We start from the raw sequence: 14,065 nt of genomic DNA on the forward strand, positions 1-14,065 counted from the left end.
ATCCAAACCTACAGGCCCCTGTGTAAAAAAGTGAGTGCCCCCCCCCCAACTTATAACATAGATTAACTGTGGGTTATCACATCTTTGGAAAACGGAGTTCAAATTCCCTAGCCAAATACAGGCCTTATTACTGCCAAACCTGTTCTCAATCAAGAAATCACTTAAATAGGATCTGCCTGAAAAAGTTAAGTAGACCAAAAGCCAGACATCAGGCCGCGATCCAAAGAAATTCTGGAACAAATGAGAAACAAAGTAATTGACAGCCATCAACCTGGAAAAGGTTATAAAGCCAGTTCTCAAGCTTTTGGACTACAGCGAATCACAGTGATAGCCATTATCCACAAATGGCGAAAACATGGAACAGTGGTGAACCTTCCCAGGAGTGTCAATCTGATCAAAATTACCCCAACAACGAAATGACAACTCATTCAAGGAGTCACAAAATACCCCACAACAACATTCAAAGAACTGCTCTGCTGACATGAGGTCAACTGAACCCGGAGAACTGCAGCCTAAGCTGGAACAGATCGTTGCAGCACAGAACAGGCAGATAGTCATCAACTACTTGCCTGTAAGTTCTTAGTCACATAAAAAAAAAGACCCTTAAAGTCCCAGATAACCCTTTAAGTTACTGCATTATACTCAATGACCTTGTATAGAAATCTTATTTAGTTTCAGGTGTTTGTACATGTATATAGCAATTGCCATTATGCAATCCTTTATGTACAGTTATATGAAAAAGTTTGGGCACCCCTATTAATCTTAAGCTTAATGTTTTATAAAAATAGTTTTTTTTGCAACAGCTATTTCAGTTTCATATATCTAATAACTGTTGGACACAGTAATGTTTCTGCCTTGAATTGAGGTTTATTGTACTAACAGAAAATGTGCAATCTGCATTCAAACAAAATTTGACAGGTGCATAAGTATGGGCACCTCACCAGAAAAGTTACATTAATATTTAGTAGATTCTCCTTTTGCAAAAATAACAGCCTCTAGTCGCTTCCTGTAGCTTTTAATGAGTTCCTGGATCCTGGATGAAGGTATTTTTGACCATTCCTCTTTACAAAACAATTCCAGTTCAGTTAAGTTTGATGGTCGCCGAGCATGGACAGCCCTCTTCAAATGATCCCACAGACGTTCAATGATATTCAGGTCTGGGGACTGGGATGGCCATTCCAGAACAGTGTAATTGTTCCTCTGCATGAATGCCTGAGTAGATTTGGAGCGGTGTTTTGGATCATTGTCTTGCTGAAAGATCCATCCCCTGCGTAACTTCAACTTTGTCACTTACTCATGAACATTATTGTCAAGAATCTGCTGATACTGAGAGGAAATCAGTCCTCAACTTTAACAAGATTTCTGGTGCCGGCATCGGCCACACAGCCCCAAAGCATGATGGAACCTCCACCAAATGGGTAGCAAGTGTTTTTCTTGGAATGCTGTGTTTTTTTGCCGCCATGCATAACGCCTTTTTGTATGACCAAACAACTCAATCTTGGTTTCATCAGTCCACAGGACCTTCTTCCAAAAAGAAATTGGCTTCTCCAAATGTGCTTTTGCATACCTCAGCCGACTCTGTTTGTGGCGTGCTTGCAGAAACGGCTTATTTCGCATCACTCTCCCATACAGCTTCTCCTTGTGCAAAGTGCGTTGTATAGTTGACCGATGCACAGTGACACCATCTGCAGCAAGTTGATGCTGCAGCTCTCTGGAGGTGGTCTGAGGATTCTTCTCTGCCTTTCTGATGTTTTTCTTGGCCTGCCACTTCTGGCCTTAACAAGAAATGTACCTGTGTTCTTCCATTTCCTTACTATGTTCCTCACAGTGGAAATTGACAGGTTAAATCTCTGAGACAGCTTTTTGTATCCTTCCCCTGAACAACTATGTTGAATAATCTTTGTTTTCAGATCATTTGACAGTTGTTTTGAGGAGCCCATGATGCCACTCTTCAGAGGAGATTCAAACAGGAGAACAACTTGCAAGTGGCCACTTTAAGTAGCTTGTCTCATGATTGCATACACCTGGCTATGAAGTTCAAAGCTCAATGAGGTTACAAAAACAAAAAAAGTGCTTTAGTAAGTCAGTAAAAAGTAGGTAGGAGTATTTAAAACAAGAAAATGATAAGGGTGCCCATACTTATGCACCTGTCAAATTTTGTTTGAATGCAGATTGCACATTTTCTGCTAGTACAATAAACCTCATTTCAAGGCAGAAACATTACTGTGTCTGTTGTGATCCGGTGACCCCGGAGCCGCATGAGACTATCTCTGGAGTAGGTGGTACCTGTACTGACCACAATCCTAATACTGACACCGCAACTAGAAGTAGCCGTGGGATGTACCTAATCAGGCCTAGACACCTCGACACAGCCGGAGGACTAAATACCCCTAAAGATGGAAATGGGAAATCCTATCTTACCTCAGAGCAGAGCCCCAAAGGATAGGCAGCCCCTCACAAATATTGACTGCAAGTTTAAGAGGAAATACGTACACAGGCAGAAAAAACAGAGTTTAGCAAAAGAGGCCCTTCTAGCTAGATAGAAAGGATAGGACAGAATTCTAAGCGGTCAGTATTAAAACACTAGAAAATTCCACAGCAGAAAATACTATATACTACATCTAACTAAAGACATAGGATGTATATCTGCATCTCCAGAGAAAACAGCATGACAGAAAAATCCAAACAAGTCAAGCTGGACAAAAACACAATAGATTGCACTGCACATAAAAGCACACTGCATGCGTGCTACAGAGAACCCAAACAAGGCACTTATCTTTAGCTGAAATGACAGCAGGGCAGTGGAGCCAGACAGAGATGCAATCCCTCCAAGATACAATGGAAGACTGGCAGGGATTGATGGATCCTACAAACCTAAATACCTAATAGAGCTGCAATAAGCAGAAACACCTGCCCAGCTTATAATCCAGAGACCACTGCACTACCACTAACAACCACCGGAGAGAGCCCAAGAGCAGAATTCACAACATGTGTCCAACAGTTATTAGATATATGAAACTGAAATAGCTGTTGCAAAATAAACAATTTTTATAAAACATTAAGCTTAAGATTAATAGGGGTGCCCAAACTTTTTCATATAACTGTATGTAGTAATGGTCCTCATCAATTTTATATGCACTAGAACTTATTGATGGGAGTTTTGCCCAATATAATATCTTGTTCCCAGTCCACTGTGCAGCTGTTTATTTCTTATTTACTAGCATTTCACTGTGGTTTTTATATTAACCATGTCACAATAAATAGATCAACATGTGACCAATATTACAGGGGCACTTCAAAGATAATGCAACAACCAATTCCATATATCATGCATACAGGACAAGGAAGAGATCCCACAAAATATCCATAAAACCAATATTTGTATTATTAAAAATTAAAACATACATAAAAAGCAAAATGCCATTATAGGGGATGCTGAGCACAATATCAAAAGAATGGGGTGAAAAATAGAAAAAGCAGTAAAATGAAGGGTATATCAGGGAGATCACTGCTCCAATACTAATCTATAATGGGTTCATACTTATGATGTTAATCAATGCATCAGTACAAACAAGCTGCTAACATGCAAACCCCTCCAAATAAAATAATAATTCCACAGGATAAATAATATTCTAAATATGAAAACCAGGTTTATATGAGGATCCAAAAAAAAGATCACAAGTCACGCAGGTATGTATACTATAAGCCCCCGAATATGGTAAGACAGGAACAGACCAAAGGCAACAAGTGGCTTAATCCAAAGTTCCTATCGAACCAAGAAGCAGCTGGTGGCGAAACGCGCGTCGGGGTGAGGGGATGCTAGGAGCACCATTTCCACAGGTAATTACCTTCTTGTATGTTATCAGCCTGGTTTTATATTGATAGGCTAAGGCCCTTGGTACGATAGGGACTTTAAATTAACCCACTTACTGCTTTTGGTCTGTTCCTGTCTTACCATATTCGGGGGCTTATAGTATACATACCTGCGTGACTTGTGATCTTTATTTGGATCCCCATATAAACCTGGTGTTCATATTTATAATATTATTTATCCTGTGGAATTATTTTATTTGGAGGGGTTTGCTAGTTAGCAGCTTGTTTGTACTGATATGCATTGATTAACATCATAAGTATGTACCCATTATAGATTAGTATTGGAGCAGTGATCTCCCTGATATACCTTTCATTTTACTGCTATTACTATTTTTCACCCCTATTCTTTTGATATTGTGCACAGCGTCCCCTATAACAGCATTTTGCTGTTTATGTATTTTTTAATTTTGATTAATAAAAATATTGGTTTTATGGATATTTTGTGGGATCTCTTCCTTGTCCTGTATGCATGATGTATGGGGTTGGTTGTTGCATGCCACAATAAAGTAAGACTATACTTCAGCTTTCTGTTTGGTGACCATCAATTGTGTCTAGGTAACTTAGATAATTTAGGAGACATCAACGTAAATTTTGCTAAGTAGCAATATTAACAAAAAACATAATGCAGATGTACATTAAGGCAGAGTTCACATGTTGCAGATGCAGGACAAGAGTATGCGCAGTGTACCATACACTGAGGTGGCAGGTAAGGGTGGAACACTAGTCTTTCGTACAACATCTATGTAGTATGTGGTCTACGTACCATATATATTTGCAGGAAGGCTGGCAGTTGTCACAACCTCTTTTGTCACCACCGGCGAGTGCTGGGCTATACTGACTGGGGCAGCGGGCTGAAGAAGTGTAACTTTCTGTCCCTGAACACTTTGGGGTAATGCACTTGCTACAGTCTGGATCACTCTGCTTGTGGTTGGTAGAGTAGGAATTGTAGCAAACGTGATAGTATTCATCTCATCTTTCATACCTGCAAAATAATAAACTTCACATATAAGACACAATTACCAAATAACTTTCAATTAAAGCCAACAAGGAATTAAAAAGCCATTAATGATTCCGCATTCATGCACTTATCAGTGCAACGCATATGCAAGCACATCCAGTTATGTTGTCTATTGCTTTGTATTGATGAAAGTCATAAGTTGCACTTGGTCGCCATCTCTCATAAAATGCCAGATGATAACAGAGGGAAGTCATGAGCAAGCCCCATTGATTTCAAGAAGAGTGTCTCTAATGCTACGTTCACATTTGCGGTCCGCGCCGCAGCGTCGGGCGCCGCATGCGTCATGCGCCCCTATATTTAACATGGGGGCGCATGGACATGCGGTGCACTTGCGTTTTGCGCCGCATGCGTCACTGCGGCGCACGCGTCCGGGCGCAGAGGACGCAGCAAGTTGCATTTTTGCTGCGTCCAAAATCAATAGAAAAAAGGACGCATGCGGCGCAAAACGCAGCGTTGTGCATGCGTTTTGCCGAGTTTTTGTTTGCGTTGTGCGTTGCGGCGCCGACGCTGCGGCGCACAACGCAAATGTGAACGTAGCCTTAAATTGCTTAAAATGTAACTTCAGTGGTTCACGTAAGCCACACATAACTCAAGCTGCAAATGAAGTAGAATCATCTCGTCCACATCATCTCCAGCCACAGAGTCTGAAGTTTCTTAGTCTTACTGCATATTCCAGTTCACACACTGCGGGGAAGTTGTGTCATCTGTCATAAGGTGCTAAAAAGTTTCTTCCACTCAAAACAGTGCATGTCATATAGAAACCTAGTCCATTTTACAGCCTCGACCCCTTATCCAGGACATTGTTTAAACTGTCGAAGCAAGCTTTAGTTGATGGGCTTCTTGAACTTTTTCTTCCGCAGCCTCTCCATCTCTAGTGGAAGTCCAAGCCCAAGTCTCCCAATTCACCCTTTATGTCTTGAACTCTGTGTAACATAAAAAATGACTGTATAAGGAGTCAATAACGCTACTACACCAGAGACTGTGCAGCTTATAGTAACTTTTGTGACTATGGCCTACTGATCGCCACCTCACATCATGTATTCCTCTTTGAGATTATGTTAAGAGAATGTTGGCATACCTTACCACAATTTTCCCAAGTGGGTTTGTGAATATGGATGGTAAGAACTCTAAAACTAAGTAAGAACAAAAAAATACTACATAAAGATAAAAGGCCCGAGTCATCAAAGCCTTTACACCAGAATTCTGGGGTGAAAAGCTTTGAAAAGTTGCAAAATGTTGTCGCAACTTGAGGCTGCACTAAAATCTTATGACTTTTTGTGTTCATTTTCGCCCAGCTCTGAATGTTGGAGTGGGGTTTTTGTCAAATTCAAGACAATTGGCAGTGTTTGACAAGCCACAAAACTTACTCCAGCAGGGAAGGGAGTAAGATTTTTGCAAGGTACATTGCCATGTCATCCTTGACCCTTTAAAGGATTTGTCGGGTCCAAATTGATAAGTCTGCAATCATTCTGTGTGACTTCACTTATGGATCCCCCCAGCTCATGCACTGTGTGCTGTGGGGATTCGCTGGTTTCTGAGTCGGGAACAAAGGGTATGTATGAGTTATACATATTCCCAGACATATTCACCGCACCTAGAAAAAGCTCACGCGAAACGCGCGTCGGTAGCGGAGTGGTGTTTGTTCTGGTCTGAGCGGCAGGATGGGTAAGCACTTTGGGACGAGGGGTTAAGCATTTGGAAACATGGTATTTAACTGGATTGATGGCATTGGTCTCCGGATATATTAATGTTTAAACCCCTATACTCCTATATTTTGAACTTATAAGCACTAGCACTTTATTCAATACCCCTGTTGCGTTTCAGCTGGGACACATACACCACCACATACCTGATCCCTTGCTGTTTTTGCGTCTCTCTTATTTGTGTACATTACTATTATCATTTTTTGATGTTTCTTGTACTGATCATGTATTCTATTAAAGTTACACCCTTATTATTATTTGTGGACTTAGTACTCCATTTTTTTCTTGATATTCTGGTTGTATTGAGGAGTGTCCCATTTTGTGTGCTGTTTAACCGATCCACTTGATGATTGGCTTATTCGGTATCGATTACAAATGGTTCTTTTGATGGTCTATATGTATATTCCAAGACAGAGCCTGTCCAGTGGGTGTGGCCTAGCTCCATACACTTGTATTGAGCCGCGACCTCTAGTAGGCCACGCCCACTGGATGGTGTACCCTGCTGAGGAGGAGCCAACTCTTTTTTTGCCTAGTGTCAGCCTCCTGACAACAGCAAAATACACCTATGGTTGCCTGTGTCCCCAATGAAGCGATTAACATACACGGGTGCAATAACTGTATGATTCATACTGTCCGTGTTTTGGGCAGCATTAATCGTTTCTCAGGGTTACTTTAAGTAACTATTCAAGTTTAAATAAATGTTATAAGAAAGGGTTCTAAAATGGTTCCATTCCTCAGGGTTTTTGACTTCTCGGTCTTGATCATGTATTAACCGTATAAGCCCAAGGAAGTTGAGGAATTTGTATCTTTTTTTAACGTTAAAATTACATTAACAGCACAGATATCAGAGCGGGGTTTTCAATTACCCACACACTTTTGTGTGCATCTCTTGACCAGGACAAATTTTTAATCCTCCGGTATAAAAAAAATAAATAAAAAATAATTAAAGTTCAGTTTGAGTTACTGCATGAGAACAGATATAAAAGTGTGCTAAAAAAAAATCTATTTTACATTGTACAAAAATCCCATTTATTTGCCAAATTCAGATTAGCCCTTAACTTAGGGTACCGTCTCACTATACGATTTACCAACGATCACGACCTGCGATACGACCTGGCCGTGATCGTTGGTAAGTCGTTGTGTGGTCGCTGGGGAGCTGTCACACAGACCGCTCTCCAGCGACCAACGATGCCGAGGTTCGCTGGTAACCAGGGTAAACATCGGGTTACTAAGCGCAGGGCCGCGCTTAGTAACCCGAAGTTTACCGTGGTTACCAGCGTAAAAGTAAAAAAAAACAAACCGTACATACTCACCATCTGATGTCCGTCAGGTCCCTTGCCGTCTGCTTCCCGCTATGACTGAGTGCCTCCGTACAGTGAGAGCAGAGTGCAGCGGTGACGTCACCGCTGTGATCTGCTCTCACTTTCCGGCCGGCAGTCAGTCAGAGCGGGAAGCAGACGGCAAGGGACCTGACGGACATCAGATGGTGAGTATGTACGGTTTGTTTGTTTTTTTACTTTTACGCTGGTAACCACGGTAAACATCGGGTTACTAAGCGCGGCCCTGCGCTTAGTAACCCGATGTTTACCCTGGTTACCAGCGAACGCATCGCTGGATCGCTGTCACACACAACGATCCAGCGATGACAGCGGGAGATCCAGCGACGAAAGAAAGTTTCAAACGATCTGCTACGACGTACGATTCTCAGCAGGGTCCCTGATCGCTGCTGCGTGTCAGACACTGCGAGATCGTAACTATATCGCTAGAACGTCACGAATCGTGCCGTCGTAGCGATGAAAATGCCACTGTGTGACAGTACCCTTAGGATCGCTTAAGTTTATTTTCAGAAAATCTGGTTATTGCCACAAAGAATAATATGGCATGCTGTGATTGCCATTCTTGGCTGTGAACACAAAAGGGTAACTATGCTTTAAATTAACTTATCAGAATAAGGCTTCTTTCAGACTTCCGTCGGTACGCGGCCGTCGCTAAGCGTCGGCGTGACGTACCGACGGATGTTGAAGTTTTTTTTAGCACAACATGGGCAGCGGACGCAGTTTTTCAATGCGTCCGCTGCCCATTGTGAAGTCCTAGGGAGGAGGTGGAGTTCCGGCCGCGCCTGCGCAGTTTAAAATGCAGGACACAACGTATGAAAAAACGTTCCCTTGAACGTTTTTTACGATACGACGGCCCGCCAAATACCGACGCATCCAGTGCACGACATATGGAACGTGTGTCCATACGTCGCGATGCGTCGGTAATTCAAGTCTATGTGCAAAAAACGCATCCTGCAGGCAACTTTGCAGGATGCATTTTTTACACAGAAGGACGCATTGCGACGCTAGGCAAAAGACATAAGTGTGAAAGAGGCCTAAGCTGTCCTGTGTGTACATGAGGAATAACACTATATCTGGCCATTACAGGTCATATCCTGCATTCTTACCACTCCTCCCCTCTGCATGCTCTATCTGTTACTTGCAATCCACTGATTGCTGGGAGGAGACGGGCTGCAGTGATTTCTCCCATAGACAGCTCAGTACAGAGAAGGAAAGGTCGGCTCTTCATTCACTGTTTAGCTCAGAGATGAACTGCAGCAACATGGAGAACACTAGACAGCAGTCTTAACTTTTAATGTGAGCTCTGAACAATATTTTTCTGTCTCACTGTAAGGAGACAAGTGTAACGTATTGTGAAATGTAAACTGTGACATGCGTTAAGAGTTTTAGTAGGTTTCCCGATAGGAGAGTTAGAGTTAAAGTTTGGGATTAGCCCAGAATTTGAGGGTTTAAGGTGAAGGGACAGAGACAGTTTCCTATCAGGACTTCAGATAGGACCCATTTTGCGTAGAAAGCAGACCTAAGGTCTACTCAGTGAGCAGTGCTGCATGTCATGGGTATCCCTAACACCAGAGGAGACAGTCACAGAGGATAACCTAGTGGTAAGAAGCAGAGAAGCGACCGATCAGAGTGATCGATCTGACAGGGTGCTGGGAGAGGACACCTAGCAGTACAGCCCAGAGTTTGTAACTCAGAGGTAACGGGCCAAGACGGGAAGGAGTAGGTGAAAGGAAGATAGTGCCCCGGGATGGAGTTTTAAGGTGTCAGTGACAGAAGTTAAGTACCGGCCATACTGGCAACATGATTTCCCTAGAGGGGAAAGGATATGCAGAACTGCGAGTTGAGAATAGGACTCTTGCTAACTGGACTGTAGTACCAAGCTGAGAGGAGCGATGCAGATAGAGAGGGAGGGAGTAAAGTAGAAAATGCTTTGTGTTGTGAAGAAAATATTCATAAGGATGGATACCCACTATCTACAGTATTTAATTCCAAGCACGTTATCATTTAGTAAAAGGTTTATAATTGACTGTGGTCTCACTCACTGAACTGTCAAATATCTGATCCTGGCCAGGAGAAGTCACCGGCATCATGTGTTCCTGGGAGGCAGTAGCGCCCCCATTGCACAAGTCCACCCACTCAGCCAGCACACCCACCTTCAGGTAACGTTCCAGGGCATAAGAGAGGAGGTACCTTGCCAACGGCTAGCGCCCTGCGCCATGTTATATCCCTCTTCCTGTTCCTTTACCTGCTGCTCTCCACAGAAGATAATGGGTTGTGTCCCGAGACTTCTGCAGGCTGTTTCCTTTGAGCAAAACAGACTTGAGCTACTTTTCATGGTGGATGACAAGTTCAGGAGGCAGGTGAGAAAGTGTCTGATAAGTGGTGAAGGAGGCCGATTTTATCTATGATACATTTAAAAATTTCTACCACTTGCCTATGCTATTGATTTCTGAAGTTTGTTGATCGTATGGTTCCATTGTAACCGCTTACAGACATATGACCCTGAGACAACATCTTTCCCAGCAGATGATGGCTGTAATATTCAGCCATCACTTGCCTCTAAAGGCCCCGTCTCACACAGCGACGCTGCAGCGATACAGACAACGATGCTGATCGCTGCAGCGTCGCTGTGTGGTCGCTGGGGAGCTGTCACACAGACAGCTCTCTCCAGCGACCAACGATCAGGGGAACGACTTCGGCATCGTTGAAACGGTCTTCAACGATGCCGAAGTCCCCCTGCAGCACCCGGGTAACCAGGGTAAACATCGGGTTACTAAGCGCAGGGCCGCGCTTAGTAACCCGATGTTTACCCTGGTTACCAGCGTAAATGTAAAAAAAACAAACACTACATACTCACCATCTGTTGCCCGTCAGGTCCCTTGCCGTCTGCTTCCTGCTCTGACTGATCCGGCCGGAAAGTGAGAGCGCAGCAGTGACGTCACCGCTGCGCTCTGCTCTCACTGTACGGCGGCTCAGTCAGAGCAGGAAGCAGACGGCAAGGGACCTGACGGACATCAGATGGTGAGTATGTAGTGTTTGTTTTTTTTACATTTACGCTGGTAACCAGGGTAAACATCGGGTTACTAAGCGCGGCCCTGCGCTTAGTAACCCGATGTTTACCCTGGTTACCAGTGAAGACATCGCTGGATCGGTGTCACACACACCGATTCAGCGATGTCAGCGGGACCTCAACGACCAAAAAAAGGTCCAGGCCATTCTGACACGACCAGCGATCTCGCAGCAGGGGCCTGATCGCTGGTACGTGTCACACATAGCGAGATCGCTACTGAGGTCGCTGTTGCGTCACAAAACTTGTGACTCAGCAGCGATCTCGCTATGTGAGACGGGGCCTTAACAGCAGAAGTCCACTTGTTAAATGCCCTGCCAATCTCTAACAATCACATTTACAGATTGCTGGCGGGCACAACATTCCATGCACCTCATCAACACCCCTTTGATGACAGAGGTCTGCTGCAGACCCCTCTGTGGAAAGTTGAACATAGAAGGCAAGTTGTAATCAGGCACAGTAAAGATTAAAAATCCACTTTATTCAAAAAACTTTCCTCATAGAAACATGAATAAAAAATACAAAATTCAGATGGGAAATGAAACAGCATACATGATAATCCCTACGTGTTTTAGACTACTGCGAGTCCATAATCATAGGAATACTACATGGCAATTCCCAACTACCGCAGGGGTCGCACAAACCTATGTTCTCTCGTGTGAGAGAATCGGGATAAAAAAGGGAGAATAATTTAGAAACATTTAATACCTACAAACAATGAAGAAAAAAATGTAATCATGTCACCAATGTTCCCTAAAGAATACAACAATTATTTGTGTCCTAGAACAGATACAATAACTCGGTGCGGTAATTCCAACCTGCGGGAAAGCGTGCATTAAATTGTGAAACCTCCGCAGTGGAAAGCATGTTTGCTTAATCCCCTCCCCTTGTGGGTTTGTCAACCAGTTCAAGACCAGTGACTCTGAATGAAGATGTATTACCTTGGTATATTGCCAAAATATGTTTCGATAGACCAGAAATTAACGAATCACTTGTGAGGAATCCGATAGGGATGTTATAATATCTACACTACAATGGTATCAATAAAAACGTAGACTCAGAGCGCAATAAAAACCGTCACACAGCGCAGTCAACCAAACACTGTAAGCATTACAGATCTCTGAAAATGGAAACACAAGCAAAAAGGTTTTTTTCTATGGCAAACAAAAAAACAAAACACATTGTGGAATTGCGCTTCATTCACATTTTCGCAGCATTTGGAATTTTTTTTCCTGCTTTCCAGTACGGCACCTGACAAAATGGATGATGTCATTCAAAAGTACTCGTTCCGCAAAAAAAAAAACAAGCCCTCATATGGCTATGTAGATAGAAAAATAAAAAGGAAAGAAGAAGAAAGAAAAAAAGAATGCAAACAGGGAAAATAGACATGTCAGGAAGGGGTTAAGGAGTGCCTATTTACATTTTATTTATTATGTAGAAGCTTCCAAACATATGCAGCAAATTAGTGATCGTGATCGCAACAGATAGCATACATCAGCGTATGGGCTCAATAGAAAGTGTACGGAGCTGGACTTCACTGTCCACAGGCTCATCGACGCTCTATGGAACCCATACACCGCTTTCTGTGTGCTCTCACGCAGGAGATCAGCGCTTCTTGCTGAAAAGCAAGCTACAGTGCGTTTTTTGAGTGATCAGCGGGGGTCTGTAGATCTGCAGCACTGAAAAGGAATATATATTAGATATGAAATAAAATAAGCACTCTGTAAACTGAACATCTGCCATGTTTGACAGTCATTTTACCAGGGACTTACTGCCCAACAATCAGTCTGATCAGCTGGATTGCCAGGCAACACACTATTAGCAATATGTCAAAGATCACGCAGGTCTTCAGCTCAAAGCAGATATTCCTCTGAACTAAAAATAGATGAGGACTGAGAAGACCTGACAGCTAACCTTACGCTTGCTGCCAAATTACAATACATCCAGTGGGTACAGAAAGTATTCAGACCCTTTTAAGTTTTTCACTCTGTTTCATTGCAGCCATTTAGTAAATTCAAAAAAGTTCATTTTTTCTCACTAAGGTACACTCTGCACCCCATGTTGACTGAAAAAAAAACAGAAATGTAATCATTTTTGCAAATTTGTTAAGAAAGAAAAACTGGAATATGACATGGTCATAAGTATTCAGACCCTTTGCTCAGCATTGAGTAGAAGCACCTTTTGAGCCAGTACAGCCATGTGTCTTCTTGGGAATGATGCAACAAGTTTTTCACACATGGATTTGGGGATCCTTTGCCATTCTTCCTTGCAGATCCTCTCCAGTTCCATCAGGTTGGATGGTGAACGTTGGTGGACAGCCATTTTCAGGTCTCTCCAGAGATGCTGAATTGGGTTTATTTCAGGGCTCTGCCTGGGCCAGTCAAGAATGGTCACAGAGTTGTTCTGAAGCCACTGCTTTGTTATTTTAGCAGTGTGCTTAGGGTCATTGTCTTGTTGGAAGGTGAACCTTCGGCCAGGTCTGAGGTCCAGAGCACTCTGGAAGAGGTTTTCATCCAGGATATCTCTGTACTTGGCCGCATTCATGTTTCCTTCAATGACAACCAGTCATCCTGTCTCTGCAGCTGAAAAGCACCCCCATAGCATGATGCTGCCACCACGTTTCACTGTTAGGATTGTATTGGGTAGGTGAGGAGCAGTGCCTGTATAATGCTGCTGCAGTGCAGTATAGCGCAACCTCCACCAGGGGATGCTGGTGAGGGAACAGAGGTTGCACACACAGCGTAACACCACTGAGCAGCAGTACAAGCGCCACCTGGTGGCGAAAGAGTAGTCAGACGGGCCGAGTCAGAAACAGTCAGGACAAGAAGTACCAGAGGTCACAGCAATACACGTGGTCAAATACAAGCCAGAAGTCAGGGCCAGACGGGAGCAGAGATAACAGAGACGAGAGACAGTCAAACAGGTCAGAAGACAAGCCGGGTCACATACCAAGAGGTCCAAGAACAGGGAGCGAATACTAAGACAAGCGGGGTGGCAGGAAAGGGAAGTCACAGGAACAGATTAAACGGGCAGAGGACAAAAACAAGGTATCAAGGGGTCAGATGCT

The 14,065-nt window shown here is 43.3% G+C and overlaps 1 protein-coding gene across 1 annotated transcript in view; it reads right to left on the reverse strand.

Moving 5' to 3' along the window:
• Positions 1–14,065, reverse strand: part of FOXK1 (forkhead box K1) — a 115,243-nt gene that overhangs the window by 9,382 nt on the left and 91,796 nt on the right. The window contains exon 8 of the mRNA XM_077275339.1: positions 4,637–4,855. Coding sequence (XP_077131454.1) covers positions 4,637–4,855 — 219 coding nt within the window. The remainder of the gene's footprint in view (positions 1–4,636; positions 4,856–14,065) is intronic.

This window comes from Ranitomeya variabilis, chromosome 7 (assembly GCF_051348905.1).
Source record: "Ranitomeya variabilis isolate aRanVar5 chromosome 7, aRanVar5.hap1, whole genome shotgun sequence".
In the NCBI taxonomy this organism is placed as follows: domain Eukaryota; kingdom Metazoa; phylum Chordata; class Amphibia; order Anura; family Dendrobatidae; genus Ranitomeya; species Ranitomeya variabilis.